This window comes from Pundamilia nyererei, unplaced genomic scaffold (genome assembly GCF_000239375.1).
Source record: "Pundamilia nyererei isolate P.nyererei 1_Seehausen unplaced genomic scaffold, PunNye1.0 scaffold00021, whole genome shotgun sequence".
In the NCBI taxonomy this organism is placed as follows: Eukaryota; Metazoa; Chordata; class Actinopteri; order Cichliformes; family Cichlidae; genus Pundamilia; species Pundamilia nyererei.
This window is the reverse complement of record NW_005187422.1, coordinates 5,360,359-5,374,106: the sequence shown is the minus strand read 5'-3', so window position 1 is coordinate 5,374,106 and position 13,748 is coordinate 5,360,359. Positions and strand designations below refer to the sequence as shown.

The following is a 13,748-nucleotide window of genomic DNA, read 5'->3' as shown; positions in this document are numbered from 1 at the left end:
TTTGCCAAAGTTTCATAGAGCCACTCAAAATGGTACTCAAAATAGTGTGCCTGACAACACTGTCAGGCACACTATTGAGCCTGACAGTGCTTTGTAATGAGCTTTTTTAAAAGGAAAAAAGCTCATTACAAAACAAAGCTTCTTCGTTAGCCCTCATGCCATCTCTTTTCAACACCAAAAATATTACTCAAGAGGACAGCAGCTGAAATATGAAATCCAAAGATTCTGAACTGATCGTGCCCTGGGGGATCTCCTCCCAGACTTGTATCAGGGCATCACTGAGCTCCTGGACAGTTTGAGGTAGCATTGGATGGCCTGAAACATGCTCAGATGAGTTTGGGGGCCAGTTGGTGATATCAAATTCTTCATCCTCCAAGAACTGCCTGGATAGTCTCACCACATGAGCCTGGACATTGTCGTGCATGACCTATGCCACCAGCATAGGGTCTCACAATGGGATTTCATCCCCATACTAATGGCAGTCAGGGTTCTGTTGCCTAGCCTGTAAAGGTCTGTCCCTGGATATACCGCCCCAGACCTACCACCAAACCAGTCCTGTTAAACAATGTTAAAGGGAGTATAATAAGCTCCCAAGCCCTTTTGATGTCTGTCACATGCACTCGGGGTGAACCTGTTCTCATCTGTGAAAATCACAAGGTGCCAGTGGTGTACTTGCCAATTCTGGTATTTTATGACAAATGCCATTCAAGCTCCACAGTACAGGGCAGCTCACTAAATGACACCAGGCCCTCAGGCCACCCTTGTGAAGTTTGCTTCTGATTGTTTGGTTAGATATACTGTATTTAAACCAGCCTGGGTCACTTTGTAACTCTGGTGCTCCTGTGTTGCTTCTTGCACAAAGAAGCAGACACTGGTCCTACTGGTGGGTTAAGAACCTCCTATGGCCCTGTCCAGCTCTCCTAGAGTAACTTCCCATCTCCTGGAATCCTCTCCATGCTGTGCTGGACACACAGCAAACAATGACAATGAAAAAACTGCTGGAAAAGATGAGGAGAAAATTGTCAGTGGCCTCCACCATTCCTCTGTTGTGGGTTTCTTATCCTTGGCATATAGTGCAAGGATAAGAATAGTGGTAATTTCATTAACAACAAAGCAGCTGAAACTGATTAATAACCTCCTCTAATACAAAGCTTAATTGACTTGATGCTATACTCAGATTAACAATGTAGTATATATGGAAACGCTTCGAGCAGAGAACCCATGTCAGTACAAGCTTCAGTGTTTCGCAAAGCTTAATTTGTCCCTTACTGCAGTGCAATTTCAAGACAGCTGCGATCAACTCTCCCACTTTTCCTTAAGGATGACATTTTTATCCAGGTCATGGACGGGGATGGAAGTATGCCTTCAGCGAGGGACACGCCCACGAAATCATCTATTGAAATCATGCAGGAGGATTAGAAGCCAAGAAAATATAAACAATCAATCTAAATGTTAAACAGATGTTTAAACAGAAATTAAATTTTCTGTTAATATCAGCAAATTAAATATTTACAACATGCATAATTCATAATTCAATACAATTTAAGTACTTGCAGGGCCAGTCACCTTTTTCCATGTTCACTGTGACATTAAGTTTTGTAGCTACAACACCAATAGTAAAATTCTCACGGAAGCAACGGAAAAAAAGGAAGTGTGTGTGTGTGTGGAGAGAAAGGGACAGACTGTTATGTAACGCAGGCCTTGCCTTTTATTGTGAAGGCCTTTGCCGGAAATGCTTAGTGTTTCCTCACTGTCGTTTCTTCCTGTTTGTGTTTCGTGCGATATCGTCCCACATTGCTGTGAAAGTTTTCTGTGTTCTCTGTAGAAAGGTGACGAGACACACGGGAACTGTTGCTGGAAAAATGTGACCGTTTTTGTTGAAAGGATGAGCGATTGTCGCGCGGACACCGTCGGTGGGGATAACTGGCGGAGACGTACAAGGAGTGCGCGAGCGTGCTGCAGACAAACCACCGAAGCGGGAGTTGACGAGTCCAGCGTGCTTCGGTGTCTGAACGTGGGAAACACGGAAGAGGACCATGACATGGAGGAGGACACCAGCCTCTTCAAGCAGGACGGTCTGGAGCAGAAGGTCATGGCGCCCCGCTATAGTCTGCTGCGGGAGGTGGGAAGGGGAACGTACGGCGTGGTGTACGAAGCTCTGGCCCGGAGATCGGGTGCTAAAGTTGCTGTAAAGAAACTGCGGTGCGACGCGCCGGAAAACGTGGAGCTCGCCCTGCAGGAGTTCTGGGCGCTAGCAAGTCTAGAAAAAAGGCATCAAAATGTTGTTCATCTAGAGGAGTGCGTGCTGCAGAGGAACGGTATGGCACAGAAAATGAGTCATGGAAACAAACTGTCCAAGCAGTACCTGCGCCTGGTGGAGACATCATTAAAAGGTGGGGGTCGCTCTCGCTTAGCCCTACAGCTTTACCTGTTTGAGCTGAAATTAGATAAATTGGATAAAAGATGTGTTCACAATTAGTGCCGAAATAAAATAGCATCCTAGGTATTAGATAGTTGTGCTGTGTAGCAACATGTTTTGCTTTTAGGTTAATGTAACCAAAATAAGAGGATTATTCAGTGTACTTTTGACTTTACGTTCTAAGGACGGGGCACTGCGTCAGATTTAGATATGGATTTGCTGCTTGTGCCACGGTTTTGTCATATTTTGCTTCAATTACTAATCATTGGGGTTCATTAGTTATCAGTTTCAGTTCTGGCTTGGTCACAATTTGGATCACTGGTGACCTGATTGTTACCCAGAGAAGGCTGTTTAATCTTGCTGGTTTTACTTTTTGTGATTCGTGCCTTGTGCTGGCCTGTAGCCATCTTTTAAAGGCCCATAATAAGGTTCTTATGCTTGCAAAGGTTAGTTTGGAGGGTTAGCTTTGTCATTATAGCACAGTTGTTTTTGTCGCCATGACACAGACTCGCTGGGGGATGGGTAGATTTTGACACACTAAAATGGAGTCTGTTGCGTTGCTTGTGTTAGAGGTAATTTTCACATTCCACTCACAATCCGTGCACTTAAGACAAGTTTACACTTACACCGTTTTTGCTTTGTTGGTTTAGCCTGTCTCGGTGCCATCACCTCCCTGGCGATGCTTTCTTTAAACGCACAGTGACAATGTTATCTTAGGACAGTTTATCTCAGGCCCACCAGTCATTGATTGGTAGGTTTTCTCAGAAGCAGTGGCTTTTGATATGTGTATTAACATACACCACATCTGTTCTTCTTTCATAAGTGGGGGGGGGGGGGGGTGTGTAGATATGTCTCACCATTTACTTAGTTTACTTATGTAACAAGTACAAAAACCCCATCAAAGATTATTGCCTCAAGAAGATCAAAGAAGACGTGGGCAGTTTGCCTTGGATTAAAAACTGAGTTATGGGGCGATCGTGGCTCAAGAGTTGGGAGTTTGCCTTGTAATTGGAAGGTTGCTGGTTCGAGCCCCGGCTTGGACAGTCTCGGTTGTTGTGTCCTTGGGCAAGACACTTCACCCGTTGCCTACTGGTGGTGGTCAGAGGGCCCGGTGGCGCCAGTGTCCGGCAGCCTCGCCTCTGTCAGTGCGCCCCAGGGTGGCTGTGGCTACAATGTAGCTGCCATCACCAGTGTGTGAATGGGTGGATGACTGGATGTGTAAAGCGCTTTGGGGTCCTTAGGGACTAGTAAAGCGCTATACAAATACAGGCCATTTACCATTTCTTTACAAAGTATTTATAAAATTTATTAACTTTTGTTTTTCTACAAGAAAACATAAGCTATAGACTGGTTGTTCAACACCTTTTTGACACTAATTCTTAGTGACATAAAATATTCCCACAGTGTACTGGTAACACATTTTCTTGGTAAGTGAAAGGTTTAATTTCAGGCAGAGACGCAAATCCCCTTTGGGGTTGCGTCAGGAAGGACAGCAGGCATAAACTCTGGCAAATCAAACTACGTGACAAGGGAAGCATCTAAAAGTAGGTTTTCCTAAAGACATGTATAACATAGACTCGATAATACACAACCACTTAAAAGAGAGTACAAATAATGTAGCAACTTGTCAGTACAGCATAGAGCAGGGCGATATGACCAAAAATATTTATCACAATATACATTTCAGGGCTCTCAAAATTTCAAAATTCCTGGTAGCCCTTCGGGCAGGGACTCTTCAGTTTTTGGTAGCCCAAAATACATTTAAGTAGCCCGAATAAAAAAAGAGAGCAATTTTTTGATTGATGTTTTGTTTCCTGTTTTGTTTCCGTTATAATATTATACATTAAAGTATAATATTGTAACGGAAACAAAACATTAATCAAAAAATTGTTGAAACACAAATTACAACATTGTATAAAAATTACAATCATCAACTCAAATACTTGGTTCTAATTGAACAGAAATTTCTATGAACTTGTAAGAACTGTGTAGTAGGGCTGCTCGATTATGGCAAAAATGATAATCACGATTATTTTCACTGAAATCGAGATCTCGATTATTTGACGATATTTATTTAACAATAACAATGTATTGAATAATGACTTTAAAGACTGTCAAAAAATAATATAAAATAGTGTGAAAATACTGATAACAGTGCAAATGTTTGCAATATAAAAAATAAATGAAAAATGTAAACATCTGTTTAGTGAACTTTGCAGTGTTGCTCTGTGGTGCAGCTACGACACTGTAGCAAAGTTTACACACTATGTCTACTTGATCCACGTCTGTTTTTTTTTTTCTTTTTTTTACCTCTCTTTTCAACCAACGGCAGTCACTCTCCTCTCCAAATAACTTCTGCTTAGCTTTCCGAGCTTCCCTCGGGTCCTCTTGTTGTGACACGTGTTCGAAATGCAGAGAGGTGCGCTCGATTTGCCACACGGAGCAGCGCGAGAGTAAAGCACGAGGGAGGGGCTAATAATCGGCTCAGTCATTTTTAATGATCGTTGAAAGCCCAGATCGTAATCGTGATTAAAATTCAATTAATTGAGCAGCCCTACTGTGTAGGACATGAATCAGTCTGTGTCAGATCCTGAATTTGAAATTTCCACTGAAGTCACGGGTAAGAGACAAGTGGAACCAAGATCGAGGCCATTTGCTTTTTGAAGTTTGCAAAGACTGCTAAATTTTGCCAGTGGTAGTTCACTCTTTGCAACATAGTACGCTGTTCTAAACAGATTTTTCAGGTTTATTTTTAGTAATGCATTTCTCATGGATTCTAATGGGGGCCTTTTTTTTAATTACTGGTCCCAAAGGCGCTTGTCGATCGAGGGAAAACCAACAACACACCCGGCATTCGTTGTCAAAATAAGACGCCAGATAAGAAGTTGCAGCGTGCGGGACGTCGGGCTAGCGATTTTGCGAGCCCTGCTTTTGGAAATTTGCGATAACGATATAACTGACGATATAATTGACACTAGACAAAATACTCCACAACTTTATTTGTGCAAAAAAAAAAGAAACCCCATTAATGTTTTTTCACTTAAACAAGCAGCTGTTTTTTATGTGCATTAAAGTTCTATAAATAAATAAAATGTAACAGTGCAAATTCCTTGCTGACAGTTTAACCAAAAGGCATTTCCAGTGGAAACTGGCCGACATATCTTCAGCATAACCATGTATAATATCCACAAAACTTAAAAAGAGGTTATACACACACAATACGGTAATATTATGTTGAAGCACAGTACATGTCACTGCGCGAGGCTCCTGCCTACGATAGTCCATCAAGCAGTGCGGCTTAGTAGCTTAGCAAAGTCATACTAAAACATTTGACAGATTTTCGAGCGCCGTGTACATAAAATCGTTTCAAGGTGAGAAAGCACAACCAGAATTCATACATAAGGCACACGGGATTACACTGTCAATTTTCAGAAAAATCAAAGGATTGATTTTAAACGTGCTGTGTGGTAATAACGACGGCCCGCTAGCATGCTCTACCAAAAATTGTGGTTTGTTGTGTATCTGACGGGCGAAAGATAAACCAGTTCCACACCACCGAAGTTGCAGCATTTTTACAAACCAATTCTGGTTCATCTGTTTCATTCAACAATCCGCTTTCGCCCTTCACATTCTCTGTCGCCGCTATGCTTTTTCCACCATGTGTGCATGAAAACAAAGGCACTGCGCAGGCGCATTTTACCCATATTCTATCGCGATATTCCTCTTTCTTATCGTTGCCTAACATTTTACCGGTATTAATGTGAACGGTATGATATGGGCCAGCCCTAGTACAGCATACCCTGTTTATCATACATCTGGACACTTACGAGGACCATAACTTGCAAAGGGATCATTCAATTCAATTCAATCCAATTTTATTTATATAACGCCAAATCACAACAACAGTCGCCTCAAGGCGCTTTATAATATACAGCAGATTATACAATAACAGATACAGAGAAATTATAGCCAGCCAGTGCAGCAGCCCCAACATGTCAGTAAATTTGACATATTTTGCTGCGTCTATTTCTGTAATTCAGTGTCAGTAATGAAAATGAATGCACATGCTGCTGTCAGTGCTGTAGCCTGTATAATTATATCGACAAAGGAAAATAAAAATATATTCTTCAGCCGACCAGAAAAATCCCCAGTATGCTAGATTACCAGTGCAGCCCTGTATATAGACCTTTTGTAGATTGTGTACAGTGTGTATCACTGCTAGATATCAGTAGATTACATTTTCAGCCAACTGCAGTCAAAAATGTAATCAAACTGTTTGTCAGAGGGAAACTGAGTTTTAGCACAATGTCGGGAGTAAATAAGGATTTTTATGGACATAGTGTGTGTGTGTTAGAGCCCTGATTTCAATTTAGGAGATGAGTTTTGAGGTGAAGTGGAGGAAAGCTGTGGAGGGGGCAAAATGAGAGGGAGATAAAGAAAATCATGTTAAATGGTCATATATAATTTGAATGGGGCTGCAATGATTCATCGAGTGACTGGAGTATTTCTTATCCGATTACTTGAGTAATTGATGACTCATTAAATTACTCGATGACTAACGGTTTCCCATCTGTAGAACTGGAAGTCTTTTTGCACATCGAGATGCCTGCTGGCCATTAAAATGAATGCAGGTCTAAGGCACTTCGTCATACCACATACACATCACTTTGGTAAACTGTGTCATTCTACATTTTTTTTCTCTCTTTTTTTAAATCATTTTTGTTTTTACTGTCTATCTGATAAGTGTCTCGCTGTTACAGGTGAGAGAGTGCTTGGCCCCCCAGAGGAACCTTGTTACCTGTGGTTCGTCATGGAGTTCTGCGAAGGAGGAGACCTCAACCAGTTCATCTTATCTCGGCGACCCAACCCACGAACAAACAGCAGCTTCATGCTCCAACTAACAAGTGCTGTTGCTTTCCTGCACGAAAACAATATTGTTCATCGAGATCTCAAACCTGACAACATCCTAATTTCAGAGAAATCAGGGACTCCAGTTCTGAAGGTAGCAGACTTTGGCTTGAGTAAAGTTTGCGCTGGTTTAGGAAACACCAGTGAGGGAAAAGACTGTGAAGACAAGAACAAAAACGTCAACCTCAACAAGTTTTGGTTGTCGTCTGCTTGTGGCTCAGACTTCTATATGGCTCCTGAGGTGTGGGAGGGCCACTACACAGCCAAGGCTGACATATTTGCCCTGGGCATCATCATCTGGGCCATGCTGGAGAGAATTACTTTTATTGATTCTGAGTCTAAGAGGGAGCTATTGGGTACCTATGTGCGACAGGGAGGTGACATTATGCCTGTTGGTGAGGCACTTCTCGAGAATCCAAAGATGGTACTGAGCATCCCACAGAAACGCAGGTCATGTATGTCAGATGGAGTGAAAAAGCTGCTTCAGGACATGCTCGCTGTCAACCCTCAGGACCGACCAGATGCTTTTGAGCTGCAAGCCAGAATGGACCAAGTTATGTGTACTACATGACCCTCAGCCATACTGTTCTACAGGTACACGTCTCGTTTTAATCACCCTCCAGCATTCTGTTTTGCTGACGGTTATTCTGCCTTCAGTTTGTCTGCTAGTACTGTTTGTATTGTTTAGCTAACAGCATTCCTTGTCCAGATTTGCTCCCTCTGCTGAGTCAAAGTGAATTGAAAAGAAAAAAATCGATCTGAACTCATTGTACATTACTGCTATCTGAAATGTTCAGCCTGCTCTGTAATGTACTGGAGAAGTATCATATGAAGTAACTTCAGATCATCCTTTAGACTGAGACAGTTTGGGGAATTTCTCTAAAGCATTGCCAATGCTATGTCAATACTACTTCATATGAAATCAAGATATTATTGTGGTTTAACATCAAATATGCTTAGTATTGACTGCACAGGTTTTATTTGATGTTGAGGACCAAGAAAATGGAAAACTAGCAAAGGAACCAGCCGCCAAGGAAAAGTACAAGATAGGAAGGCCTTGGGCTACCTAATTAATTCTTAAACTTATTACTAAATATTATTTAGTCAATATTACTACTGAATTTTTTTTTATTCACTAAGTACCTTCTGACAGAAAAGTGGGAAATATCACCAGCCGATCTCCAGTAAGTCTCTTATTCTGTAAAGGAATAGAACCTTCCAGTCTTGAACTGCAGCTCGCCCCAGTGGTAATTGCTCAGTACATAAACCAGTCTTCCACCTGCTGCAGCTTCTGTAAAGACAGGCATACACTGTGTGACTTTTTTTTTTTTTTTGGCCCATTTTGAGACGATTTTTCACCTGTGTGTCGTGCATCGTGTAGTATACATGGGGTAATGAGAGGCGATTAAGACCTCATGACCATCTCCCGATCAACGGTCGTATGGTCACAAGAAAATCAAACCTGTTTGAAATCCTGGTCACCCCTCGTGAGGGTATCTCACTGATGAAGCAGTGTCACAAGCTGATTTAACGCAACCTCTCACGCTGCGCATGCGCAAACACAGAAATAGAAGTGAAAAAGACAGAGCAGCATGGCAGTGCAGTGTGGGATCTGGACACAGATTGCCGTCTCCCCACTTCCGGGTTCCTCTTACATTTCCGGAAACAAGAACACCACGTGTTGTGTATGGACGCACACTGTGAGCAATCAGGTTACATCAGCACGTCGGGCATATAGTGTGAGAACATGCATTATGAGCTACGAACTTCTAACTCCTGCGATTCAGTCGCACAGTTTGAGCAGGAGCTGAATAACGCGACTGAAAAAATCGCAGTGTATGCCCAGCTTAAGAGTGACCCTCCAGCTCACTGTGGATCTCCAGAGCAGATCAAGTGCTGCAGTCCACAAAGGTGGAGACTGAGAGTTATCATTCCATAGGATGATATGATTTTGGTCAAGTAGCTGAATGATATAAAACACCAGTGCATCAGCAACCTAGCCAGCTAGCCAACATAGAGTAAAAACCATAGACAGCAGAAAAAATAAACACAGACTGTTCGATATGACTCCACATGAACAACTGATTGCATAAATCCACACAAACTCTTGACATCTGGTGGCCTTCAGGTTGGCATTTCCAGCTTGGTCTATGGTAAATATAGAGTAGCATCAAAGGTAGCTAGTTAGCACTTTTCAGTTGACTGAGGTGGATCATCCACTAGTAAACTTATGGTGTCAATAATAAGTTGCCATATGTATTCAGGAAAACGGTCCAAGTAAAGTGTGTTTGGGGAAGCCGTGCGTTGTATATCAGGCCAGTAAAGTATGGAGACAAATTTGCCTCACAAAGGTAGCAAGTACATATGATATGATCCACAAGGGTAAACTAAGCCTTACAAATGTTCTGTGATTTATGTGTAACATTTAAGGACTCCCGCATGTGCTTCAATCCATGCAAAGATATGAAGCAATTTGACCACATGTAAAACTGTTTTACTAATGCATATATCCAAACCTGAATCAACAATGATCATGTACGCAAAATTTATGACGTTCAACTCATGAATCTGATCATTTTCTTGATGTATGCATTTGTAAAAGAGTTTTACATGTTGTCAGATTGGTTCATATTTGTGTGTGGATTCCCTACTTTACTGGCCTAATATACAGTGCACGGTTTCCCTTCTCAAGGATTGTTCTGTCTCCAGCCTTGGTGGGGCTGTTCTCATATTGTTCCCTTGCCACTAAGAATACACCTTGGATGGTTCAGTGGAGAACAGCTGGTTTATTCTCCTGGCTTCTGTTCCTATATCTCTTCGCTTTGCAGTTTTCAAAGACTCCGGTATGGGCAGTTTGCTGTACTTCTTAGGCATCCCTTTCTTCATCACACTTCTCTACATTACAGATAGTTGGCTGCCTTCCCAATGTGTTGCCTTGAGCTTATCTAGTCTCCTCCTCCATGTAGAGTACTACTGCTTTTGGCTGTTCATCTTGTAGCCAAGCATCTGAAGGACCACTGCTGTATTTCTTTTAATATTGGCTCTGCCCTGCTGTCAAATTAAAGAGAAAATCGGATCGTCTTCTGAGAAACATCTTTGGATCGTCTATTGCTGCCTACCTGTGCTTTAATAACAATCTATATTATTCATATGAGAATTCTCATTTCTGTTTCAATCTGGTTCCTGTACGTTATTTGCCTCAAATTACATTTGAGGTGTGAGCTACTGGGACCTATTATACAGAATTAATTTATTTGTAATAGTGGGCGGGGCATTTGTTTGTGTAGTGCCTACATACTTTATTTAGTGACTGGACTCTGGATATTTGTTCTCACATGTATAAATGCCTGTGTGTATTGTGGTGGTGCTAACCAAGACCACTGGTTGAGTGACCAAAGCCCCAGTTATCCTTTGACCTCTGAGCCACAGATGGCTGGTTATAAAGGGAGCATGCATTCCCTTATTGAACATGGTCAGTGCACATGATGGGTGAGCGTTGTATGCCGTGACTGTACAACACACTATGCTTGTGTTTGCCATTGCATAATGTGACATTGGGGGGTGGGGGCACTACAAACCCAGCTGACCTCCGGTCTCTTGCTCTGCTTTCTTCCTCTAAGTGTTGTGAAGACTCCCACCACCCCTGCATGCATTGTTTCAGCCATCCCCCGCTCATCTCCCTGCACGTTTTCCATGCTGAGCAAGACTGTCATGAGTTCAAATGGGCTGACTCATTTACAGTTTAATAATTAATATTTATGCAAGTAAAGTCACGAGCACAGATTTTTTTTTCTGCAGTGCGAAATTTTGCATCATTGGATAAACATCAGAGAATGCGTATATGTTTGTTTTTCTTCATTGCAGTCACCGCATGCTCCTTTCAAGGCTAACACACATAGTGATTCACTAGAGTCAAACACGCAGATACGCATGCACAAAAACACATGAATACACACCAAATCTCCAACATCCAGAAGACACAATACTGTCAGTTATTTTGTCTCCTACTAATGTGAAAACAACAAGAAGAAAGAAAGGAAGGGTAAAAGCTGCCAGTATTTTTGCATTTTTATGTGCGTGATGGTGTGCTAGTTGTTCTTCAGCAAGGAAGGAGGGACAAGAAGACTTGTAGAGGTTTGCTGACCCAATAGGTCTGGAAGAATTGCAGCCTCAGTGTGTACAGAGATACGAGAGAGAGATGGTATTTGTTCTGCTGACATCCTAGTTAACTCTCTTTGGCTTAGCTACAGTTCACAATGACCTAAAAATCACCAAATATTCATGTAAAGGTAAGCTCTCCATCACACAATTGCTCCAAAAGGTAGTCCTGTGTGATGAGCGTTTTGAGTATACAATAAACCTGTTCTGAATAGTATGTTGCAAAGGGTCTGTCAGATTCTCGTGTTGCATGAAGCAACACTCATAAGTCAGCACTCATTATCAATGCGTATTCAGATTGCAGGATGAAGCTCCAAGTCCCTGTTAAAGCTATCTAAGTCACTTATGTAACAGTACAAGTGGAAATGCATGACTGCATAACTGGGTGCAGTCTGCAGGGAAAGGCGTAATGGTTAAGTCACATTTAACAAAGGGCCTGTTTGTGCTGCAGAATTCAGCAGAGTTTTTGGATCCTCTCAGCTCTACCATAAACACATCTGTGCTGTCTGCCATGCTGCCACATATTTTTAATGTGTGAATATGACCAGGGGATGCAAGGTTTTTGGGAGCTGATCACATAAACCAGGTTTTCACAGATTCCTTTATTTGACCACCATAATGTTACATTGTCATCTCTGCCAGCGATTTGGGGTTGGTCTGGCTGAGATGGATTCTTTTATGATATACCCTGGGATCTGCCAAGTCAAACGTTTGTTTTGTCTTGACTCTAGAGTCAGCTTACTCACTGTTCTTGTAGGTTACAGTATTGATATTCACTCATTTGATATACTGCTGACTTTGCCCTTGAAGATATTTCTGTGTAATTCAGTTTACATTCATTGTCCATCTGCTGGAAGCAAATGTGTGAATTGCTTAACGTGTGTGCAGTCTGCTGTGGGCATTGCTGTAATAAATTTGGGAGCTATTTACTGCAACAGGTACTGATTCAGCACATCTGCTGCTCTTTTCACATACTCGCCACTGCACATAGATCAGCCTTGTAGAATGTATGTCACTGAGGTCTGTCCAGCTGTCTCTATGCCATACATGTTTTTCTGAATCTGAACACCTGGCACCGATCTGAAATCCTCCAGGGGACAAGGAAAACACTTTTTAAACATGTTATTATTTTTAATGGCAGATGTGCTGCTACCAAACAGAAATGTGTCAGGAGAGAAGCAGTGTGCAGTTTGATCTTTTAACTCCAAAAATCAGCTAAGATTGACACGCTTTGTTAGAATATTTGAAGTCACAAATGTGTGTTAGACAGATGTCACAAGGCCCCGAGGCACATGAGGCACATGCACATGGCCTCTAGTGAGGTCAGCTGCCCATTGCCTCTGGTCGATCCCAGCAACAGTCGCCTGGGATTTGGTGCTGTATAAATAAAATTGAATTGAATTGAATTGGTTCTTTGGGACTCTCGTCCTTCTGCTGGGTTGGATACACAGTTGTTGCCAAAATGTGTGGTCTCAGGTCTTCTCAGGTACTCTTTTGGGCTATGGATGGCCCGATCTCCTGGATCTATCTCTGTCTGCCTTTGGCTCCTGGGGATTGTTATTGCAACTAGCCACCCTTGTAATCAAGTACATTTTGTAATTTCTCTCTCTCTCACACACAGTCAAGGAACTTTGGCACAATGGTGCATTCAGATCATAATTCTGATAGCAAAATGTGCCAGACATTACAGGGTTTTTTTTTTAATTTCTAACTTTATAGCAAATGAATTTATCCTCTGTATTTGTAATATAGGACTTTAGAAAAACAAAACAAAAACTTTGTCACTTTGTCCCAAGCTTGTCCACCTCCATGTCCCACGTGTAATAAACCAAAGGTTTTGTGCATCTGTCTGCTTGTTCACTGGTTCTCCTGCTTCTTTGCAGATGTGTGTTGCTGTCCAAAGCTGGTGCGTCTGCCTTCATTCAACCTGAAGACTGTGAAGATAAAGAAGTAAAGAGCAGTTTCTCCTGTAATGTAGATGGGATCATAATTCTTTTGCTTGTTAGATTAAATTCATTTGCCAGTGCTACTGATAAATGATTTGTTTCATCTTCACGATGGGAATAGATGGAACGGATAAAAGAGATGCAGCAACATTTTTCATTTCACACTTGACTTGAAATGGCGACACTTTGGTCGCCAGCCTGGAACTCTGATGATATTTAATGAAAACACTGTGATGTAAGATAAAAACTGCTGCTGGAAAATTTTCACTTGATGCGGTGGAGCGTGTGTGTGAATTTTTTCGTTTTGTTTTGGGGGT

At 41.9% G+C, this 13,748-nt stretch overlaps 1 protein-coding gene across 1 annotated transcript; it reads left to right on the top strand.

Moving 5' to 3' along the window:
- Nucleotides 1–1,711: 1,711 nt before the first annotated feature.
- Nucleotides 1,712–13,742, top strand: LOC102192858 (serine/threonine-protein kinase 35-like). Its single transcript, XM_005726749.1, has 3 exons — nt 1,712–2,393; nt 7,180–7,921; nt 13,369–13,742. The coding sequence occupies exons 1-2, from the start codon at nt 1,886–1,888 to the stop codon at nt 7,896–7,898; spliced, it is 1,227 nt and encodes a 408-aa protein (XP_005726806.1). The 5' UTR covers nt 1,712–1,885; the 3' UTR covers nt 7,899–7,921; nt 13,369–13,742.
- The last annotated feature ends 6 nt before the right edge of the window (nt 13,743–13,748 follow it).

Bases quoted from the DNA above. Each gene is read 5' to 3' on its own strand.
- LOC102192858 (XM_005726749.1), top strand. From the start codon at position 1,886: ATGAGCGATTGTCGCGCGGACACCGTCGGTGGGGATAACTGGCGGAGA. The intron at 2,394-7,179 runs GTGGGGGTCGCT...TCGCTGTTACAG, and splicing joins GGTGGAGACATCATTAAAAG to GTGAGAGAGTGCTTGGCCCC.